Source organism: Dermacentor silvarum, chromosome 8 (genome assembly GCF_013339745.2).
Source record: "Dermacentor silvarum isolate Dsil-2018 chromosome 8, BIME_Dsil_1.4, whole genome shotgun sequence".
NCBI classification, from domain to species: domain Eukaryota; kingdom Metazoa; phylum Arthropoda; class Arachnida; order Ixodida; family Ixodidae; genus Dermacentor; species Dermacentor silvarum.
The window spans coordinates 10,109,751-10,133,773 of NC_051161.1; the positions used below are offsets into that span (position 1 = coordinate 10,109,751).

The 24,023-nt window shown below is 44.8% G+C and overlaps 1 protein-coding gene and 1 long non-coding RNA gene across 2 annotated transcripts in view; one reads left to right on the plus strand and one right to left on the minus strand.

The window, feature by feature from the left end:
• Positions 1-12,909, plus strand: part of LOC119460608 (plexin-B-like) — a 213,812-nt gene extending 200,903 nt beyond the window's left edge. The window contains exons 31-38 of the mRNA XM_037721629.2: positions 570-723; positions 1,271-1,432; positions 4,147-4,331; positions 5,881-6,041; positions 8,117-8,264; positions 8,752-8,892; positions 8,983-9,057; positions 11,168-12,909. Coding sequence (XP_037577557.1) covers positions 570-723; positions 1,271-1,432; positions 4,147-4,331; positions 5,881-6,041; positions 8,117-8,264; positions 8,752-8,892; positions 8,983-9,057; positions 11,168-11,275 — 1,134 coding nt within the window. The 3' untranslated portion in view covers positions 11,276-12,909. The remainder of the gene's footprint in view (positions 1-569; positions 724-1,270; positions 1,433-4,146; positions 4,332-5,880; positions 6,042-8,116; positions 8,265-8,751; positions 8,893-8,982; positions 9,058-11,167) is intronic.
• Positions 12,910-14,901: 1,992 nt separating this feature from the next.
• Positions 14,902-23,624, minus strand: LOC119460609 (uncharacterized). The gene is made up of 3 exons (XR_005193871.2): positions 23,506-23,624; positions 18,581-18,758; positions 14,902-15,328 (listed from the first exon to the last, which is right to left on the minus strand). It is a non-coding gene; the product is annotated as an uncharacterized LOC119460609 (long non-coding RNA).
• Positions 23,625-24,023: the final 399 nt, after the last annotated feature.

The window sequence follows — 24,023 nt, forward strand, 5'->3', positions numbered from 1 at the left end:
GAACTTTGGGCCATATTTTCTACAGTAAAAATTAACAATTTGTCGCCAAATGAATAAAAATAACGTATTGAAAGTATAATACTTCACACATAAGATTGATTTGATGTTGGTTTGTATAGATAAAGCGCTTGGAATGCAAATTACGTGGCCGTGCCGACAGCGGCAAGTTAGTACGCAGGAAGACAACTAAAAGCAAGTGACAGGTGTCGAGTATTTTTTGAAGTTCACGCACCCGATCCCTATTAGCTCACATATTGAAGCAGTGTCTGTCAAAGGATAATTAAATGTTTTCTCCTAAAACATTATCAGTTTCCGCGCAGTTTGGTTATGCCGCCCATAAAATGTAACATCAGTGTGTGGAGCTTATGCCCTATGCACAGGCTGCAACTCTGAATTCAAGGCCTTGTGGAAATTATGCGTTTTTACGCATACCTCACATCGTAAACGTTCGACACCGATTGTACAAAAGTTCGCCACGTTTATGCAGTGGCAGAGTAACCGTTTACGCTAGAGAGTCTGGAGAAAGTGCGAGTTGTCGACAAGTAGTCTTTCGTGGTGTCTTCATCCAGGTCATTCAGGTCGTGCAAGAAGATCAGGATGAAAAGGTCTTTTGTCGCGTCAATGACTGCGACACGATTAGCCAAGTGAAGGCCAAAGTATTGGACGCCCTCTACAAAAATACGCCGTGCTCAATGCGTCCGCTGATTTCGGAGGTAGACCTCGGTGAGTGAACGACACTTTGCCTCTGATATAGAACAGCTCCGACAAGAGCAATTTAATCAAAGGACAGTATAGTAAGTGAGCAAGTGAACCAGCGATGCGATGGATAAACGGACTCGATGAGGAAGGATCCGGTTCTGCGTAGCCATCAAATAAATGCGAAGCAGGACGAAGTGCTAAACACATGGAAAAAACCAGTTTGGCCACCTTTATAAATATGGCAACTTTTTGCCTTGGTTGCCGTACTGCAGGGTTATCTCCAACTTGTCGTCTTGGGCCAAAGCGATTTCTGGGTCATTGCATGTAGCTAATAAGATACTTTTGATGCTAAATTCAGAACTATTTAATGTTTTTATCATTACTCTCATGCTTACGCCGACTGAACTGGGACTCACAAAAATTACCCTTTGACTGATTAGATGCAAGCGCAACATTTTTAATCTAAGAAGGGGAAAATTCTTTTCGCTGATTGCTTTTGGCATGCCAACATAAAGTAAGCTTACAAACTCTGTTGCTGGTAAAAACGACTAAGCGGTGCTATCGCATACAGAATGGCGGCATGGAAGAGGCGGCCACCTGATTCTTCAAGACGACGACCTCACCACAAAGACTGTCAGCGGATGTCAGAAACTGAACACGCTAGCTCACTACGGCATACATGATTCAGCCATCATGAGCCTTGTCAACAAGAAAAGGCGCTACTGCAAGAACGGTGAGTGCGCTTGGTGGTAGAGCTGTGTCTCATTTCGCCCTTAAGTTGAGCGTCATTTGCCTCGGATGGTAGAATCCACTCGAATCCACACGCTAACGCCTCCATCGTATTCAACTATGATCCCATCATATCAATCAGTCATCACATCTTTCCTATTCCAACTATCTTAACTGAGCGCAATATGATGGACCCACAGAAACCTATAAAACGACAAGCGCAGACCGATCCATTCACGCAATGCACTTGCACATTCGAGATAAACAAAACGACGAGAAAACCCACTTGCATGAATGGACATCAGCAATTCCTGCAGCAGCAGTTGCTGAAAACAAAAAATAATCAAGGCAGCGCTTCTGTATCACGCAGTTCGAATTTTATGAGCGCCTAATGGCGCCTGCAACACACGTGGCTGTTCGATCCTGCTCTGGCCCGCTGACTACAATATAAAAATGTTAGCTGGTTGCCTTTCATCAGTCTTTGATCATACAAGGCAGTTAATCCTATTACTCGGATACTGCGTCGTGCGGTGATCAGCTTTCTTTTCTTCTCACAACGCCTTGTTCGTGTACGCACGAAGCTCTCTGCGCTGTCTTTCTGAGATCCGTAACCACCCACCATGTCGACAGTCTCTCGCCGCCATTGTTTCGGTGCTGGCCCTTCGTTGCTGCGCGGTGCGATAAGTACGTCGGGGCACGCACGTTGTCGAAGCTCGCCTGTACGAAAACCACGCAGCCTTATGGAAGCTAGGCCGCACCTCAGCTCAATGAAGGGCCGTGTGCACAAAGAACTCATGTAGCTCGAATGATTTGGTTCAGGATTCACCGGTGCTTTGGCTATAATAACGTCAACAGGCGTTTTTTTTTTTGATAAATTACATAACGGGATACAGACAATTATACACACCGTATCACCCCCCCCCCTTAACTATAGTTAAACATAATATACTACCACTACTACCTATGATAATAATAATAATAACAATAATAATAAATACTATTTCATTTCCAGAGTATGGGTGCAGTCAAACTCCACGATGTTGGCATTTTTGAGCCAATTAGAAAGGGCGTACCCCGCCAGTAAATGAATAAGACCAGACAACATGGCGAATTTTACGGCGCCCGGAATAGCCACCCAGGCATCTCCTAACAATCTCAAGTTATCCTTGTCTTCCGCTATCTGACAGCGTACTATGACTGTCAATTCCCCAATTTCTTCGCACCACCCGATCTCCTGCCATCCTCGAATGCAGTTACCTTCCCTTGGTGCCTATTCTTTTCCTCTTATAGACCACCGTACTATACCACGCTCATATACTATAATAGTCAACTGTACTGCAGCTATACGCCGAAGTCGTACAGTGGTCACGGCGTGTGGAATAAGCAGAAAACAGCAGAAACAAAATACAGAAATAAGTAGGAGCGGAGGGATATAAACCTTGTACTGCCATGTACTATGTACCTCGTACCTAAACTAAGAGATTTGCCTATTGTTGAAAGCGATATCACTGATGTGCTAACTAGGGCAGTCGGTCGCGCATTTAGTGTTTACTATCGCAAGTTGCGGGCGATGGCCGCCGGCTGATTCTGAACCGCTATGGCGTGCAAATAGTGTCGTGAAGTCGGCTTCGGATAATTCGACTCCTGCCGTAGCTTCAGCAACAACCTGCCGCAACGCGACATCCGTGTTCGACCTAAGTGTCTTCTTTTTCGGCCCAAATAATGGATTACCTTTCCGAAAGTTGGCGCTTTTGTTCATATTAGCGTCAAAATCTCGTAAGAAATGAGATCACGCGCCTGTATACGCATAGCTTTAGTCGATATGAGAAGTCAAGCAACTCGCAAATGAGGCGTGTGGTGTACTAAACGAAAAGTGCTGCAAGGAAGACACGAGAGACAGAGAAGAGAGGAAAGGCAGGACAGCAATACGGCGGGGCCCATTTGAAGCGGTAGGAACGGATTCTTTGCCGTTACGACAAAAGGTATTGTCGTGACTCGAGCCCGGTTGGTGGAAATTGGGCAAAGAAGTGGAGTTGCGTAACGTGAAGATTCTGTGTGTAACGCAGTAATTTCGCAAGTAGGATACCTGTCGTAGAAACAGTCGATTTTGTTCTTCAAGTTTATCGTCATGCGAGCCGCTGGCATTACAACATAAATTGCTTCTTTTTTCTCTCTCTCTCTGCGACGATGAGGAAGGAGAAATGAGATTGTGTTGTTGCAAAGTCAATTTCATGTGAACGAAGTTTTAGAGCCAGTCGTCGCATTCAAGTTGTTGTAACTAAAGCGTTAATAATCGTGGCAGCGGAGGTTTACATGAACTTATGTTTTTTTTTTGTATATTTTAAAGCTACACCATGCCGGAAATTAGAAAGAGCAAAATATATTGCAAGAGAAAGAAAGCTATCTTTCTGAAATCTCGAGCCCTTCGTGCCTACGTATCCCGCCACTTCCTATACCGGCTACGTTTATTCGCAAATGATGTCGAAGCTGTCACCTTTAAGCTGTTGTCCCGTTTTTTACTATTTCGCTACTGTGATAAGCAAGCCGTTCACATTTGCAGCTTGCCCACCCGACATACAGTATGATTGTGGCCTTCTAAATATTGGTACATGATGGTTAGTACGAAGCGTCCTGATTTAAAACTTTCGTGCCTACTTTGATTCTCCCTTCTACTTTGATTAAGGAGCTAAACTGTCGTGTTTTTGTTTGAATGCAAAGGTACGGCTACATATGGACCAATCAACACATTACCAGCACGCAACAACAATTACGAGGGTCACTATGGCAGCACCGCGAAGTACTGGCACTTGGTCAAGCCCCTCGATGACCGCCATGAGTCGCAGCAGGACCAGCGGCACAAATCGATCCCAGAAATATTCCTCACCAGACTGCTATCCACTAAGGTATTTGACTATGGTGATGCATTATATTGCAACTTTTGCATCATTGACTTGTTAAGATTCGAAACGTCCTTTTCTTTGCTTTTATTTTTTTCCTGCCGAACACGTAATCTTACATGGTGAAAATCGGAAAGCCAAACCTGTTGCTGCTTTGGTCAGTTGACCTGCCTTGGTCCATTTTAATATCTTCCTCCCTCCTGATGAACTCCACCAAAAACTTTTGCTAATCAAAAGGGAGACTGAAACGTCGGATACAGTAAGGATGCAAAGTCTCATTAAACGTGGGGGAAAACGCTGATGAAATGAGAGAATTTAGCAAAGAAGGTACATAAGTGTCAAAACATAAACCTTAGTACTACTGCATGACAATGCATTACAGAGAATCAAGAAAGCTTCGTCAGGACGTTTGAAAGCGACGCCTGGGAAGATTTGCAGTGAAACGAACAGTCATTGCGAAGGAAGTAGTGATCGCATATCGCCACAGCACCGCAGCTCCGTCTGGTTTAGCGTTCTGCATCCTATACAAAGCAGGATAATAAAGAACAAGGAAACTGTGCACATCTTTCTCATTAACCTTATGCGCGTTTAGTGCACGGCGTTAGTGAAAAAGCATTATGAAACATCGTTCCAGCACACAAATAAACACGGACGAAAAGACAGCAAGGACGCCGGACTTCATCTCTAAGAACACTGGACTACAACTCCAGTTGAAGTCCGGCGTTCTTGTTGTCTTTTCTGCTCGTCCGTGTTTATTTGTGTGCTGGAACGATGTTTCATAATGCTTTTTCACTAACGCCGTGCACTAAACGCGCATAAGGAAACAGATTAAAGCAGCAAAAGAAATTGCGCCTGAGCACTTACAGCAAAGTGAGCAAGACGTTTTATAACTATACTCTTGCAGCTCCTCTCTCTTTAGCTTTGAATGAGCTATAACAAAAAAATCTCTTTAACTTGTACGAGAGAAACCTTTTCGATATATTTGACGGAGTTAAATCTGTTTACACCTAATGTGTCGCCTCTTGTTAGGTATAGTTACGCGCTTGTGACATGTAGTAGTTTGCTTTTTCAAAGGTGTGTACATGAGAAGTCCAGCTGAAAATGTCTCGCTGCGGTATATTATCCCTGTGTATTGAATATTATCGTGATTTCACTAGAGTGACGAGCATCGAGCCTCAAAGAATGACATCGAGTACTACTACTACTTGTCATTTGCCACCCACACCACTTCGCTTACGACAGGGGTTTTCGCCTTCAAGATAAAGTTATTGCTCTCTACTTAGCATGATATTCGGGGTTTCTAAAAGGATATGCAAGTAACTGGCATAAAACCTATGATAAGTTATTTAATGCCGGCATCCTATAATACACAATGTGAAACATAGGTTAGAGATAGCTTGACACGTAAATTGCACATACATGTACATTGTAAATTGTTCCTAATATGTTATTCGTCATGGTAATCCCATCTTTCTTTTGCCTAAGTTGAGAATAAAGCAAGGAAGGCATCTAGAATAAATCATTTAAATGGTAACATGTGAAACATCTTGCGCAGGGAACCATCCAGAAGTTTGTAGACGACTTCTTGCACAACATCTTGACCGTCAACGACGCACTGCCTTGTGCCGTCAAGTGGCTCTTCGACCTCTTGGACACAACTGCGTCCACATACGGCATAGTCGACGCGGAGGTGTGTCATGCCTGGAAGAGCAACAGGTTGGCGTCTGAATTCGCAACTGCATTTAGTATAATAAAGCCTTGCACATTTTACTCCTACACGTATACAAACTAGAGCACTGCACGGGCTCGGGCTTACCCGAAAGCCCGGGCCCGGCCCGGCCCGGCCCGTGGGCTGCGTCTCGCCGGGTAGGGCAGTTTTTTCACGGGCTCGGGCCGGGCTCGGGCACGGCATGGGCTTTTTGACCCGGGCCCGGGCCGGGCTCGGGTATTTCGACGCGGGCCCGGGCCAGGCTACGACTTTCTGGTGGTGCATGTTGCAGCGAGTTATCCTCACGAGTCTCGACTCTGAAAAACATGTTGCCCCAGCGCAGCTGGAAGCTAGCAGTGCTACTCCTGCGTACTTCCCTTTTCTTCTTCCATCCTATTTTGCGCTGTTTCAACAGAATGTAAAAGTCCAGAAAGACTGAAGTCGCCTCAAACCAAAGGATGCCATTGTATTCCTTACCTAAATCAATGTAATTAGTGCTTTCAGAGCGTTGTAAGCGCGTTCGCGACTTGCTGATTCTTCAAAGGCGAATTGGTAAAACGATGACTGGTCAGATAAGATAATTCATCACGCGGCTGAAATATGGCACTGCGTCCATCCATGATTGCACGCATGTTCTCAACCAGCCGCCTAGCAGCAGCTCATTACGCTGCACCATGGAGGAACGAGAAGCTTTCTTTCTCCATTTACTCCATCCGTGCGCTGCGCTCACGACCTGTCGTGGCGGAACTTCGGCTAGAGTGTACTACAATACGGTTGAGTGGAACGAGCGGCTGGGGCGTCGCATGCTTTGCACTGAGGCGCCCGACGTGGAAAAAAATACTGCGGCGGCGTGGCGATAGAAGTCGATAGTGCGGTATCAAAGTCGCGCCGTTGGAAACTACTGGCGATACTGCTCGGCAGGGTCATTCGTACTACTTCGCACGCTGGTATTGGCGTTCAGACAGCTCAAATTGTGTTCATAATTGCATATTACATGTATTTATGCCTTAAGAATAAATTACTTTCATTCTCTTCTTTATTTAAATTTTTTAATGCCACTCGGTGGCCTTTTTCGGTCTCGGGCCGAGTTCGGGCCGGGTTCGGGCCGGGTTCGGGCCGGGTTCGGGCCGGTTTCGAGCCAGGCTCGGGCCGGGCTCGGGCCTAAGATAAAGAGGCGGCGGGCTGGGCCGGGCGGGTAGCGTAAATTATTGGGCCCGGGTCTCGCCATAAAACTTTTGGTCGGGCTCGGGCGGGCCGCCCGATGTAAAATCGGGCCCGGGCCTGGCCCGGGCTGAAAAAATAGGCCCATGCAGTGCTCTAAATTACAAACCACAGGCAGATGCGCGGAATTTAGCTGAATCACTCTATTTACTTACTCCGTGCTGGAAATTTCACGCAATGGGCAAATGCATCGTTTTAAGAAAGGTCAAATGTAATCTATATACGACACATTACGAAAGTACCCTAAATATTTCTTTGTTGTGTAATCACTGAGGTGTTTTAAGCATTTTAATGACGAGGGAAGAAAGTGGCGGGTGCCGTTACAACAAAAACTCGGCCAATAACGTACAATTCTCGTTTTTGGTCTAGTGTGGTGACATTGACCTGCCTTAAAACACATAAGTGGCTTTTTAAAGGTATTACCTAATTCTGCGGTACACTTTTTAAAGTCCGCGTAGTAATTTGTGCACGCTCTAATCGCAGTAGCGTGGGAAGTGTTGTCGTGTCTCTTAAGGCTCACTTGGGAACTTGACGTTTCAGTTCCCTTAATGTTTATAATTTGTGTCAAATTGATATTCATTATGCTCCTAACTCACAATTTTCCAAGAACAAGCCGCTATAGAAATTCACTATATATATTTTTAAGAGCAAGAAGTTTCAATTGAATTTGTTCAGCAAGGTTTTCATATCAGAGTGTTACGTCTCTTTATATGCCTTTGAACATAAATGCAGCTGGGCTCAAGCTGAAACTTGCTTCTACAGTTGAAGTGCACATGTATTGTCCGTTATGTATGTACATTCGAAGACTGGTAATACAAATTATTGCTAGTTTACATTGCTGTTGCCACTTTTTGTTTTTCAGCTTGCCTCTGCGATTCTGGGTCAATCTAGTCAAGAACCCCGACTTCATTTTTGATATTGAGAAGACGCCAATTTTAGACGCTTGCCTTTCTGTAATTGCACAGACATTCATGGACGCCTGTTCAACAACAGAGCACAGACTTGGAAAGGTACGAGACGTCTTTTTTTGCCTGCAATCTTTGGAAACATGGACTATTTTTATTAAAAATATGTTGATGTTTGATTTGGAAATATGCGAATAAATTTCAAATTTACATAAGTGAGGCCGGCCGCGCAAGACAATACAAATTTCCAATCAAATGTTATGATTGTGAAATATTCTTAACACATACAACCCTAATGTGTAAAGCGAAGGAAAAACACTGCATATTTGAATGTATGTGTCAGTTAGACTGACACATGCATTTCTCTTTATTTTGCCTACCTTGGTCTTGAATTATCGCGTCATTGGCGATATTGTTACACTACCGGGCGATAATGTTTTTTTTTTTTCGCCCATAAATCGGCAACGTCACAAGTACCTTTGTACACCACCAATGCGGCTTGTCGCAACAAACTTTTTACGCTGAATATTCAGTGGTAGTGACTTTGAAATAGTTTACAAAAGTGTAATGTTGTCTGTATTCTGTTCTGCAGGATTCTCCATCCAACAAATTATTATTCGCAAGAGATATTCCAAGTTACCGAAGACTTGTGTGCAAGTTCTACCAGGATGTTGCGGCGTTGCCTCCAGTCTCCGACCAGGAGATGCGAGCTGCTATGCATGCGTTGTCGGTGGTAAGCGCTCATATCTCCATGTGGAAAGCCCGCACATTGCGAGTGGGGGCGAAAGTGCTTACTCATTACTTGTCTTTCTTTCGTGCGCAGGCGCATGCAGGGGAAGTTGATGTCCTGAATGCCTTGAAAGAATTGTATATTTATGTAACAAAATACTCCGAGCAGGTAAGTCGTGAGGGAGAGCTTTGATTCGGTAAAAGATAGAGAGAGAGAGTGAGAGAAAATATGAAGAGATTAGATTGAAAACATGCACTAAGTAACGCGCAGTGTGTTTAATGCCCGACACTCACCCTCCACATACCCACGTGTACGGTAGTCAACTATACAAATTGTAGTTAGTCTCTCTGCCTTTATTTCTCTCTTTATCTCTGATACGTTTGTACTGCGTTACTTTTGAAAGAAGCCAACAATGTGTCTGAATTGAAAGAGTTGCGCTCATCTGGAAAGCTGCCAATCTCGATTATTTCCGTCACCAAGACACATTCATCCAAGATGTTTCCATCTGTTTATCTGTGCGCTCTCGCAGTTCGTATGAAAAACGCAAAGACATCAGATAAGATCACATCGTCCTCAAGTTTATATGAACCTTTATTGTAATCATGTTTCGTGGCTACAGGAATGTTTATGTCATGGCTCTTTTTACCACTGGAAGCGGTTAGGTCGGCTTGCGATTGTAACGTGCGGCAGCTGGTGCAGGTTTTCTGAAAGCAAAAGCGCATCATGTGTGTACTGGAAGCTCGCGGTGTGAAAATTTCAGGAACATTAAGAAGTAGCTCCCGGTGACCTTCCTCAAGTACTACTCCGCGGATGGAACATCCCTATTACTTTTCTCGCCCACCAATTCGGCTGGCATAGCTCGTGGTAACGTGGAAGAAGTTAATCCGAACTTATACCACAAAGAGAAAACACCTTCAGCTGAAAAAAAAAAAGCTAGAGTAGAAACTCTCTGTTACCAAAGACCTTCTTTTTCTTAAGGTTCAACTTCACAGTGGGGGGAACTTGTACCATTGTCCTTCTCAGGGATATTAGCTAACATTAGCCCTTCTATGCCTTAAGACAAGCTGTACTGTCACCCGCGCCTACAGAGATATGCTGAACGATTTGACGTGTAGGTCGGAAAGGGCAAACTTAATGAGAAACTGAAAATTCGACGTAGAATTTAAAGCTATGATTGACTGCCGCCACTCATTCCTTTCGTTACGACCAGAATATGCAATTATATCGCGTCTGTTGGCAACTTTATCACCATGTGCCAGAGTACGCATTTCCGGAAAGAGTCGCAACACCTTCTTCATGAGCCATGAACCAACAGCGAACCTTAGCTTTCGCTAATTTGGTACTAAAACGCGCTTTATCTCATAAATAGACACTGGGGAACAGGTGGAGAGGTTGGCTGCATGTGCTTGCTCCTACTCCTTCTCTATGTGGGCTAATGCCCTATTAGTAATAAAATCACTTAAAAGAAATGCTGAATAACAAATAAAAAAATAAAAAATGCATCTTGAAGCCACTTGAGTCATCTCAGTACCGTTTTTGAATGGCGAAATAGTTTTTTGAGCTTTGTCAAGTCGATGTGATCAGCGCGGACTGATCACCCGCTTTTCGATTGTTCACTGATTCAAAATAAATGTTTAAATATATACAGTAAGGTGATTTGCTCACGTGCTTTAGCACACTGTTAATACATGCATTTAACAAGCTGTTGTATTTCTCCCATAATATCGGAAAGTAAATGTCCTAAAGATAACTACTGGAATGCTGTGCTAAAAAAAAGAAAACTTCAGACACAGATTCAAGTTCTAAATTATCAGGTATGCAACTCTTTTTCAACTTATAAGGCTGCCTAAATAGAAAAATTGTCACCTGTTATTCGTATACTACTAATGAATCTGCTACGCACTCAATTTATTGCGGTTGCAGCTGCTCCGATAAGCTGACATTCCGTCACCGTTGCATGCGTTGTCTGTATAACAAACATAACTAAGTCATGCCCTCGCAACAACAAAAATTATATGGAGACCATAAAACCATTGTGGCCATATGGTTTCATGCGCACTACATAGAATACTGCACCCTACATGGTGTACACCTGCACCAAGGCATACAACACCGTTTATTGTGGCATTATTCACTCTTTTGCCAAAACCTAAACTAGCGAGAACCAGAATTTCTCGTACCATGTTCTGTGGTCGAAAACCGCGGCTCTGCTACTTTGCCACAGCCGGTGCCGCGACTCATATTTGATGGTGCTTCATTCTGTTTACTTCTTTCTCAGATACTGGAGGCCCTCGAAGATGACGAGGCGTGCCAGGAGCTCCAGCTGGCCCAACGACTAGAGACTGTGGCGTGCACACTAAGCGCTGAGCGAACTTTGCCGTGCTAGAACTTGTCCTTGACGAGCAGTGTGGCGACCTGTAGCAACGCGCAAGGGACCGGGCCGCCCTCGTTCCAAGGCACACAAACGATAGTCTCCTAGATCTCGGGGCCTTCTGGGAAAGCGACTCTCGACGCAGCACGCGTCGGACACCAACGGCGAAGCCATGTGATCAACCTCCATTTGTACAGAACCCAGCACGGCGGCGGAGACTCTTCTCATTGTGGTGCTTGCAGCGTTGACTTCGTTTCCTGCGGCATGGTGGATTTGCGAACGCTGTCGGAGTCTCTTTTCCTCTTCTACCGACGGCAGCCAGCGCCGCGATGGCGCGTAGCAGTGTGTGTGCCTATGTGTGAGTGTTTTCTTTTCCAGGGAACCCACATTCGTGCCTGAGTGTGCGCTTAGGTGCCAGCAGAGATTAAGCTGCCGTGTCTCTGACTGGTTGAGAGTATGTAGCGTATTCCACCGATTCTGCGCCACGCAAGGAGGCAGGGTGTTTTTTATATTCCAAAGTGCGCGTAGGTGTGTTACGGGCGGCTTAGGGAAGCAAGCGACTCGAAGTTGGGATGGGGTTTGCACCGAGAGGGGAAATACTTTGGCTTTTAGGTATGTACCTGGGTAGCAGTATTCAATGATGAAATCCGGAAGTCACGTACAAATTATGTTTTTGTTTTGAATATACAGAAATAGTGTGTTTCTAAGGCTACAAATTACTCCTTATCAGTGCAAGATAAGAAATTTATTGATGCCCAGAGCTGGAATTTCTGTACAAAAATGCCACATCCACAGACTGTCGGTGTTAAAAAAAGGAACTATTGGCATTCCACGTGATATTTAGAAAAGCTGCCCGGTATGTATTCATTCATTATAGTAGGCCTTAGTCTATTTCAATGTCGATATCACTATCGTTTTCATTGCAGAAAAAAAATTGTGTGCAAGGTACAAAAATGATGGGCACCTCTGAGAGAAGTCGAGAATTCAGGGGACTCATGAGCGTCTTGCTGTTGCAACGTCGTAACCTTTTCGTATTTACACATATGTATCGATATTGTACGAAAGTGTCGAGTCTTAAACTAATCTCGGCATGAGAGTCTGGGCCGCAAAGTTATGTGTGCCACAGCACCACGTCACACTTAGGGAGTGACGTGGCAAAAACCAGCGATGTTGGCATAATACTTAAGACGAAAAGAAAAGTGAACGCACTTCATTACAAACGCACGATGCAGAACTTTTGCCTCCGTGCAGTTCAGCGTCATGTACGAACCAGGCGTGCTGTTCGTGCGGTGAGCGTTCCATTGCCAGAAACAGGGTCCTAAATGTTTTGTTTGTGCATGTCCTATGCACCTGTAATTTAACACGCGGTCCAGCTGCCTTGTCAATGTTTGCTGTCGTGACCGTCTGAAACGCAGCTTTGAAGAGGCGAAGTTCTGTGCATGACTAAGCCGTAGTGTTCTATCATTTTTTTTTTCATAGCGAGAGTGCTTTGTCTTCTCACAGTCACCTTCGTCACATGTGGCAATGTCGACGAAGATAGTTTCAATTTCGAGACTATTTTTTTACGAAAAGGAACAAGAAACTCAAGTACATTTACCGCAATCCTTTGTGAAATATGTTGTGAATAAAGAATATGACAGCTTTAGGCACTACTGGAAATCTCAGACTGTTCGTTTTTTTATTTCTTCTCTGTGACGATCACGTGGAAATGGATCACGTGGAAATGTGAAGCACTCGGTTTTTACATGATTCGAACACTTACGATTTGGGGGCATACGAATCTAGGCAAAAGTGATAGCGTAAGAGGTTTGAAGAGTTCTACAGATAATACGCACGTCATTTTGCTTAATTAATATGCTGGGTTTCTGAAGATTCGGCCGCCTATGCGAGTACTTCGCAGCAAACAACCTTGTAATGCGACTGTAGTGGCACGCAGCAATTCCAGAAGTTTCTGACTCTGTGAACAACAGAAAATGATGCATGCATGTTCCAGACTGGGACCTAAGCACTCGCCCCACTGATCATGTGACCGAGTTACGTTATGGTGCGTGATCTCCGGCCGCGGCGGCCGCATACCGCTGGAGGCATGATGTCAAAACAAACTCAAGCCGAGATTTGATTGCACCGCAAAGAATGGCCGGCTATTGAAGTTAATCCAAGTCTCTATACGACAGATTCCTTCATAGCCAATCTGTGGCATTTATCTCTGTGACTTCGTAGCCAAGTTCATATAAGACATGAATGAAAGGGCAAGTATAACACTGCCGAGCCTTTGGATCCCCATTGGCTATAGCTGTGGAACATGACATGCCCTGTCAATGCGCCTCTCCAGTGTATCAAAATACACGCGATAGTTGCAATATCTCGGTTCATGTGTTCACCGACTATACAGTGTGAGTTAATGAAAAGCTTACTTTGGTAATGCTAATTAGAAAGACAGGTTGTCCCTGGCAACAGGACGATGATCGGGAACATGTTCAGACAATTTTACACATTTCCCCTTTGGCCATCTGTCATTCTTTACAGCAATGCGCCAGCGTAACTCAATGGGCAGTATTTAAAAAAAGTGATATTTTGAGAGATCAGTCGATTTTTAAGAACTTTTCGTTAGCAACGTCGAGAGGGTACTCCCTTTAAACCACATACGCATTTACGGCCCTTAGTCGTAACTTCCCCGCTGCGTTATAGCAGTTTTTTTAGTCACGACCATGCATATTCAAATTCACACCACTTTACTCAGCTCAAGAAGTAAAGCGATAGTAATCTTCACGAGCAGCTGAAGGGTGCGAACGATGTTGTGTCGTGTGCGCGCGCCTTCATACAACGGGCCATTAACCTGCACCAAGAATCACTCGGTGAAACATTCGATGACCAGTACTTCCGGCCAAGTCTATTATCAACCATCCAAATACGTCAGGATTCTTGTTCTTTGCCCAACAATTTATGTGTGACTGGCTTGAAACAGCAACCGGCTTGACACAACAACCCCTAAAGTAAATGAGACTGTGAGTCGCGGGCAATTTCGCAACGTAAATTGTGTGAGAGCGACACGTACTGTTCTAATTGTCAGTTATTGGTGTAAATACCCGTAAGAGGACACGGCCTGTCACTTATTTATTACTTGCAGTCGATATATATGAAATATTTGATTATAGCTGTGACGTGCAGACAAATATGCAAAATCTGCCCAGTGGTAGTAGAAAACCATGAAGAGACCATATGCTTTCTATTTTTCTTCACATACACGAAGAAAAGCGCAGAAGCTAAAGGTACAGCCATACATGACTGAGGTTTCTGTACTTAGTGCACAAAAATATTATTATTTTTTAAACTTCAGCTCACGGCATGTACTCATAAAATCAGCGTTTCGGAATCAAAAGAAGAAAAATAAAAACGTTGTACATTCATAATTTATATTACTGAAAGGTAAATAAACACCAACAATAACATCAATAAAATTAGACTTTACCTATGTGCAGTGCAATTGCCTAATCTGTGAAACATGAAATACAAAGAAATATGAGTATATATAACAAATACACTCGATCCACATAAAACAAAGTATTCTCATGTGCATTACAAGGTTACAAGGCAAGTTCCGGAGTTGTTTTTTAAGACTATTTAGAATAGTATCAGAGGTAAAACTTGTTTCGAGTTTATTGAGAAGCAACCTTTTGACTGTCTTCCTTTGCAGTGCAACAGCCTATATGTATAGGCACCCTTCGCTGAAGCTTTCCAGTTGACAACAGCGCTGCAGCCTGGGATCGGCCAATGTTGAGCTACGCTGACCGTGTTGCGATGATAAGACATGATCGCTCTTGAACACAGCGGAATAAATAACCCCAAACGTGACCTTCAAGATCACCAAAGTTCGGCGTGTAGCACTCAGACGAGTGATGAAGCATGAACCTGTGTCATTGCTTTTTAAAATTCTCATTTTCATAGTGGCCACAGCGGCTGGTGTCAGTGACACTTGTGTGATAAACTAAAGAGTTGCAGCGCCATCTTGCCTATGCAGGGTGCCTATATCTCTTGGCTCCCATCAGCGCCCAAAGTGCCTCATTGCCTCTGAAAAAGAAGACATATATGGTGAATTAAGAAACGCTGAAAAATGGTGCTATGAATTATCAGTTCCGCGTCATTTTATCCTCACTGGCGATTGAAAACCATCGTTATACGATTCACAGACATTTGAAAACACACACGAAAATAATAACTTAAGATTGCGGAGTGCGTAATATGGCGAAAGTAATAAAACTAAGAAGATGGCTGACAGGAACTTTTTCTATTGTAATTATCAGTTCAATATATCCATGTAAGACTGCAGCGGGATCACACAATCATGGTTCAAATTGAGTTTGATACTGCTGTCCAAACACTCACCAAACGCCGATACTCATACACATCTCTCTTCCTCGACAAATAAAACTGAAGCGACGCAACCGTTTTCTCTGAGACAAAACCTGTCCTCATTTGAAAATTTACTCTCAGAGGGGCGTACAAACAAACTTTCTTTTTATTTCTTTCTATTTCTTAAACACCTGCTTGCTATGGTTTATGCAAACCAGAGCACATATGGACTTTGAAGCCATGATTACAGACGATCCGTCCTTGAGCAACACCCATACTGGCAAATATATGTCATCACAGCACGGTGGTTCATACTGCTGACGGGGCAACCACGCATCTGCACTGTGGTGTGCTCGCTCTCTTTTCCCATCACCTTTTATTCTTTAAACCCGTTACCCTATCACAGGGCAGCCAGCGGGTGATTACAATGGGTAAACTGTTTGTGTTTTCCTATCTCTCTAATATTATGCGATTTACCAAGCCAAAAAAAATTGCCGTGGTTGAACGCGGTTAAATCTGGTTTGTCGAGCGATAGCACGGTTTTTCTTGCTTTGGGAAAGTACGCCGACGCTTCTCGGCGCCGTCAGCAACTACCGCATCTATAATTGCACCACAAGACAACACACAGACGCTGCTTGGTGCGGCAGCAGTAGCCAGCGAATTGACCTTCATGCTGCGTCTCGCTTCAACGCGAACTAAGCATCGAAAGCACAGCGCATACGAAGCTACCAGCATTTGGCGCACTTTGTACACATCACAGATTGCTTTGAAGATGAGGCCCGCGCGAGAACGTACTTTGTCCACATCGCAGATCTCTTGAGGGCAGATCTCTCGTAGATTTCTCGCAGATCTCTCATCGCAAGATATGGGCGCCCACGTGGTGGCGTACGCAGCAGCCACCGGCAGTGGCAGACTAAGTCCCAGTTTGACCTTGGTGGTGCTTGACTGAACAAACCCAGAAAACACCAGGTGTTTTCCTGGTGTTTCTGGTTATGAGCACGAGGTATGGTGTATCTGCGAGTGAAAGGGTGCGAGGGTGAACCCACAACGGTGGTTTAACCTCGCGCGCGTAATGGTGGAAAGCGGTGAGGCATCGCGCCGTCTTCCGTCGCGCGCAATATACCAGGGGGGGGGGGGGGGGGAGAGAAAGGAGGGAATGGGACATTTTACTCCAGCGGCTGCTGCGTATGGCGCGGATGCGCCGGCCCTTTGTTGAAATGTACTATGATGGGGACAGAGTTTGCCGAGTGCTGATAGCTTCATGTGCGCTGTGTTTTCGCCGCTGTGCTTTCGCCGTTGAAGCGAGATACAGCACGAAGGTCAATTCGCTCGCTGCTGCCACCGCGCTTCCTCACTCCAGCGTTTTGACAGAGAGTTTCCGCCGTCATCGAGTGAGATGTGTTGATGTTTGCTTGTGCGTGTGTGACACCATGCTTGTTAGTTTCGTTAGTAAGCGAATGTTTACAAGTGTATACAGCTGACAAAACTACTATCCGTACTTCGCACAGCTGTCTACTAATCTGCTATCGCAATCGATGCTACGCCTTTCGGGCGAAACTACGACTATTTTGTTAATTGCGTATTCTACGCAGTTGCGGATGGCACACGGGAGCCAAGTTCTTAATAATATAGGAAGACGGTGATTAACCCAGTAACGTGTGGCTAACGGCAGAGTCGCTAAGTTCTCACGACTTTTCGAAGGCAGCTGCGACAGTATTCTTGGCATGGTTCATTCGTGTGTGGTGCCATCACTAACTGCCCTCACTTCTTTGAACTCAGTTAGAACCCAAAAAATAGGAAGAAGCAGTCCTCGACAGAATTAGTGCCCTCTCCAGCCGACTTTTTGCTCTTTCCTTGCAAGCGAGGGCGCTCTTTTATTCGCTCGTCTCTACATCAAGCTTTAATCTATTATCGTCTGAGCGTGTGTGCTTGTGAAGCGTGCTATCGGGTGAAAACGCATGGTGGTTTTTCTTACTAAGCACCAACAGCCTCGTGTCGTCACTTTTGGGCACCCCACACAACAAACCAACTAAAATAAAACACCGCCCAAGCATTTCGGGCAGTGATTCGGACGTTGAAGCGAGATACAGCACGATGGTCAATTCGCTCGCTGCTGCAGCCGCGCTTCCTCACTCCAGTGTTTTGACAGCGAGTTTCCGCCGTCGTCGAGTGAGATGTGTTCGTGTTTGCTTGTGCGTGTGTGACAGTGAAGCTGAAGAGTGCGGCCCCGGTTTTTATCGCTGGGTTAATTGCGACGGTAATTAAAGTTTTTATCAATTATTGGTTACGTCTTCGTGTTTTTAATGAGGTTATATAAACGTTCGGCTGCGACGGAGAATACGAAGTCACTGACGGTATGCCCGCAGTCCACCATTGTCGCATTGCCGCTTGCGATTCTTCAAAATTAAATTGCTTCCAAATTAAATCTGTCCTATGATGATGAGTATTGATGAGCGGCAACGGAGCCAGCTGTAGAATAAGATGACGGACGCGGGAGCAGTGGCACGAGCGCGTTCGCGCGGTTGCGCCGAGGGGCGCCAACGAGCCAGCTGATGGAAGAAGACGACGCTCGAGCCATTGCTGATGATGATAGTTTCTGCTTAGAGGCAACGGACGGACCAATCGGCTAGCCATATACAGCCTCACTGTAAAAATACATAACAAAACAAAGAAGCAAAACAAAGCACGCTGTGCAATACTCTGGGCTGAGCGCACGTTTTGTCTTTGATGTACTCCCCTTTCTGTCGCGACAATCATCCTCTTGTACGCATGCGTTCATGGGCTGCGTATCCCGCGGCAGCGACTTGACATGCTCTGTATATATATACATACATATATGTTGCGTTGCCGTTTTCGCAAATAGGCATCTTCATTTTCGCTCTGGCGCGTCGCGGTCTTCGTATAAAGTCTGGGGGTTTCTTACTGGTCTCAGAGACATACATTAGGGTATGCAGAGGCACACAAGCTCACCTTCAGATCAGTAGATTTATCATGCAGTGCTGACACTGTGGTGGGCAAAGAACTGGGTTAAGGCATTCCTTCTTGCAGTAGCTGGGGCACTTCTTGGCTGGCGCTGCCATGATCAGGGCCAGCAGACACACCACCAGCACAGCAATGATCAAGATATGACGAAGTGTGGTCATAGTGTCTGAAACAGGAAAACATTTTGCTGATAATCTGGGATGGAAAAAAATTAAGAAACCTGGTTGAGGCTTTCAAGAGGTGCTTTCGGATAATATGTGAACCACATTTTTTTGTTTCAAACAATTTTTAACCGTTATTTTAAAGCCGCGGTTGCTATCCGAATAGAATCAGACAATCAGAAGCCTGTGTACGGTGAAGCCAATTATAAAAACTGAAATAACTGGCAGTGCTACACACTAAAGAAAATAACACCCTCAAGGGTGGATTAGATGTTGAAGCACCTTTTCTGCACCCATTTTGTTAGTGGACGAATTCGTTAACAGAGCGCCCTTAGTGCACTCTTTCAATAGTTTCAGGATGCCAAAAGGGGGTTTTGTGCACGACGTCTTCATGATCAGTCTATTTTTTATGTCTACTGTAGGACAAAGGCATCTCCCAGTGGCCTCCAGATGGGCTGCTAGGCACGGACTAAGGGCTGCTAGGCACGGTATTCCAAATCGGCTCGCCGCCGACGCGCAGATTGTCGCTTGGACGCGGCAACACGCTTCAATATGAGCGGCTTCTTCTTCGAGTGTCCATATCTTCTTTGGTCGTCCCATGTCAAGGCTACATGTACTCGCCACAAACGAGTGTTCTGCCGCCGTTGCGGTGGCTCCGAGCTTGATCTACCCGCTGACGTCACGGCCAAGCTACATCTCCACACTTGCCGGGGCATGGCTGGTCGAAACCTGCCGAGCCGCCGCCAGAGGCGCCTGCTGCAGTCACGGAGCTGGTTATGCGTTTCCCCGCGCGTTTCCCCGCGTTCGCGCGCGTTCGACGCGAATGCGGGGAAACGGGAAAACGCGGATGGTGTTGGCAGCAGCTCTGCGCGTGGCCTCGTTGGTACTGCTACAATTTCTTTCTCTCTCTCCTTCTCTCATTTTCTCTTTCTTTCTCCCGATCATAGCGCGCGCCGCGCGCATGCTCTCCTTCCCTCTCCTTAACGTTCCATGTCAAGGCAACATGTGCACGGCACGGAGAGGAGGCGAAGCAGGTTGCTAGGCAACGCGCGGTGACGTCATCGTTCAGCGAGGTTTTTTTGTACACGCTGCACGGACTAAAGGTCGGCTTAAACAGTGACGCTGTTAAAAGCAATATTTGTCAGTATTCATTAAGATATATTAGGAAAATATACCATGAAGATTATGAAAGCGTGGTTTCGGCACGTAAAACCCCATAATTCAATTCAATTCAATGGCACCCTCAAGATTACCATGAAGATTACCATGAGGTCCTTCGAAGAGGAGTAGCCGGTGCCAATAATGGTGCGAGCCCCCCCCCCCCCCCCCCTTACACACTTTCGAAAGCGGGCACTTTCGGCTACACACTGGAAAGTCCAACAAAACAACGGCTGAAGGTAAATTTTATTTCTTAATAGAGTCACCATGTTAATAATGCTTTTCTTTACTACGTATCCCCGGTTTGGGCCGCGAGTATTGTGCCTCCTCGTGACGCGGTGTTGCGGGCTACGCGCGAGATTCGCCATACACGCTTGCATTGCGCAGAAGTCCTGGCGCTGGACAGTTCCCGCAGTTACAAATTACCGCCTAACCATACTTGAAAAAACAAAATAATCGGCTTGTAAAGGCGTTTATTGCACACAGGCGCGAGCGGCGTAGTCTGAGCGATGCGCTGGAGAGACTGACCCACTAGACAGCACTGGTAAGGATGCCCCACTGCATCGTCCCTTTTCTTCACTACAATTACCTCAGGGCCAAAAAGGGAGCCGTCCGGCGACCTAACAGTTCGTCACTATATTAGTGGATCATAATACGGCTTGAGGCGCTCGATGTTGACAATGTCGCGTCCGCTACGGCGCATGTCCGAAGATGGTTCAACGCGCTTAATCACATAGTTGACGGGTGATGCACGCTCGACGATGCGGTAGGGACCTTCAAACTTGGGCATTAACTTGGAAGACAGACCAGGTGCAGCGGAAGGAACTGAGAGCCACACAAGCGCTCCAGGAAGAAAGGTGGGCGCAGAGGTGGTGTCACCGCAAGTGCTTTTCTGGCGCTCTTGGATATACTTAAACTTCGGGCGAGGGGAGAGGTCCGGATAAAGTATCTTAATCAGCCCGGCCCAACGATGGGTGTGCTTTACTGCATGAAATGATTCGATTATCAAATGCTGGAACTATTCCGTCTAGCGATAGTCTACGTAGCGTTGCAGTATACATATATATCTTATCACCATCAAAAATCTAATCAAACCACTTACAGGTCTAGCTGCCGAATTTCTTTGTGTAATCACGACTTATCGTTTATTTATTTATTTATTTATTTATTTATTTATTTATTTATTTATTTATTTATTTATTTATTTATTGATGAATACCTCAAAGGTTCCAGAATGGGACATTACATGAGGGGTGGGCACGTAGAAAAATGGCGGGACTGGTTAGGTGGCGCGACTTGAAAGATGGTCTTCAATAGCAGTTTTGAAGCGGGAAATGTCGGTGATGAGGGCGATGTCAGAAGGAAGGGTATTCCATTCTCGGGCTGTGTGCAGAAAAATAGAACGCTGATACGTGGTGGAATTGGCGCGTGGTAGATACACAGCATTGGGATGCGTATGGCGGGAGAAACGATGCGCTGGAATGATGATTTGGTTACCTGTGGGCAGCGAATGAAAGAACCTAAAAAATAAGAAAAGACGAGCACTTTTGCGGCGGGAGGTGAGCGAGGGAAGACACAACCGGGATTTTAAGGCTGGGACACTTGTATTATACGAGTAGTCAGAGAGAATGAACCCGGCAGCACTGTTCTGAACCGATTCAAGGGAATTAATCATATTAACGTGGTGGTTGTCATAGATAGCACTGGCATATTATAGTTTAAAACGGATTAGGGTTTTATATGCAAGTTCATTTATTCATGATACCTCAAAGGTCCCAGAACGGGACATTACATGAGGGTCTGCGAGGTGATAGGTTCATGAAAGTGACCTCGGTCGAACGTGCAGAGCCATTTCAGTGCCAATAGAACACTTAAATGAATTTTTTCTAAAGGCCTGCGTCACTTCTGCTTTTATCGATTTAATTTTCAGGCCGTTTTTGAATAAGGGCTACCCTACTACTTGTTTCCCGGCAGGAGCATGAACAGCAAATATTTTATATCTTGAAGAAATGAAGACCACCTTATTGTGATGTGTTCCGAAAATTCGAACTGTGGTGATTGCTTGTACTCGAAAAACCGCTACTGAATACTCGCTTTCCCCCAGTTTTTATGCTTTATACACGGCATTTAGTTGTTGATCCCGGTATCCTCAGTAAACTATGCGGGCCACGGTGTTAATATTTATTCGAAGTACGAAACAATATCCTGAGTGACGAGCGATAAATGTTTTTTTCTGTGAAGTTCATTGCAAGCCTTTGTAGAAAATTACAAATTGAAGTGTTCCAGGGCGCCATACAACCGCTTTCTCCCGACTTCTAAAACAATTGCGTGAGATATGGACTTGAAATTCCATGAAAATAGGGAGAATTTTAGGCGCAATGCGTTGCGAAAATCTCACTTTCCTGCTTTAAATGCAAGTGTTGCAGATAAACCATTGTTCTCCCATTTGTTCCCATGTACCATACGGGATGCGTATAGATTGCTTCTCCGGTGTCTTCGGTGAGCTAAACAAGGCATCTTGTTTATATATGGGCATAATGAAATTTTGTGACGAAGTAAGATGTGTATTGATGAATTACTGTTTTTTTTTATTCCCAGCAAGAAGTGCTTCAACGCATTAAACGGGGACAAGGTTTAAAACGGAACACTAATATATGGGTTACTTTTCAAAGTATGCGATGTATTTACAGGAAACTGAAACATTTAGTGCAACTGTCTGAAAAAAACCAAAAACAGCTTCACTAAATATCGGGTTGTAATTCTTAGTACTAAGTTCGCACACCTCTGCCGTCTTTTTTTTTTTTTTTTTTAGTATTGAGAGTAATTGATGTTGATTGTACTTCGTTCTGTATAACCTCGACAGCACTATTACCTTAACTAGCGACACATTTATGCTGTAGACTTACAAACCAAGTAAAATTATTTGTTTAATCAGTAAAATTGACTGCAACAAATGTGCATTTTTTTCTGAGCTGCATTGCTGCTACTGGGTTGGATCCAAATAATTTTTCGGGCCTCGATGGTTCATCATGTGTTATTGAGAAGTAGGTCTATTGTTACGAATAAAAATACCTGACAGATGCATTTCCAGGTGTATCACTTATTATAATAGTAATTAAATATATATATATATATATATATATATATATATATGAAGAGAGAGAGAGTTAGATCTGAGGTTTACCCCCCCCCCTCCCCCCACTCGAGAAATAGTGGGTACGCCTCTGTCTCCTTTCAATTCATAACATGAAAAGAAAAATATACCATAAACGTATACAAACGAGAATAAGCAAGGGACGCGGTAAGGAACTGATATAGCTCAACACGAACGAAGTTCTTCCCATGCGGCAGAAACTAAAAACGTCAATATTTCAATTCGTATGGAGTGACATTGTGCAGAGCTAGGGTTCTTAAAACCATCTCGTGCATGTGTCAATTCCACCCTTAGTACAAAAAAACAAACAAACCAATAAAGCTGACCATGGTACGCAGGGTAACCAAATAAGTGATACATACAGAAAAATTACGAAGCGCAAACCACTCGAAGTCGGTCACAAGCTGATAAATACGAACACAAAACAGAGATTCACTAACCCTGCTTGTGCACCTTGCTCACTCGTAGCAGACAGTCGGTGTTCTAGATGTAAAGATGTGCAGTTTTATGGTGGCGCGTGTCAGACCGCCGAGCAAAAGCCCGAGCGCTATCGCTTGCTGATTGCCGGTGTTTGCCCTCTTTTGTGCGAAATGCGCATGAAGATAAGGCTCGACAAGAAAAGCGCCTACGCGATTGCCGACCTCGCGTGGACTGAAACCTTCAGAAAGCTTTTCGAAATATATCCTCATGCCATCATACAACGGCGCATTTAAAGACGCCCTTAGGAAATATAATTCTAGGTAAACGGGGGGGAGGGGGGGGGGGAGGATAGAGAGAGAGAACTATTGCACGTATTAACAGCAAGTATACAGCGAAATACTCGCAGTCGCGGGTAACATTAGCAGAGGCTATTTACGATAATAATTTAGCTGTTGCCACCAACAATGCTTCAACCATGATTCGGCATGGCCTCCGTCTTCGACGGAAGTTATTTGGTTGTTTTTGCTTAAGTCGAGCG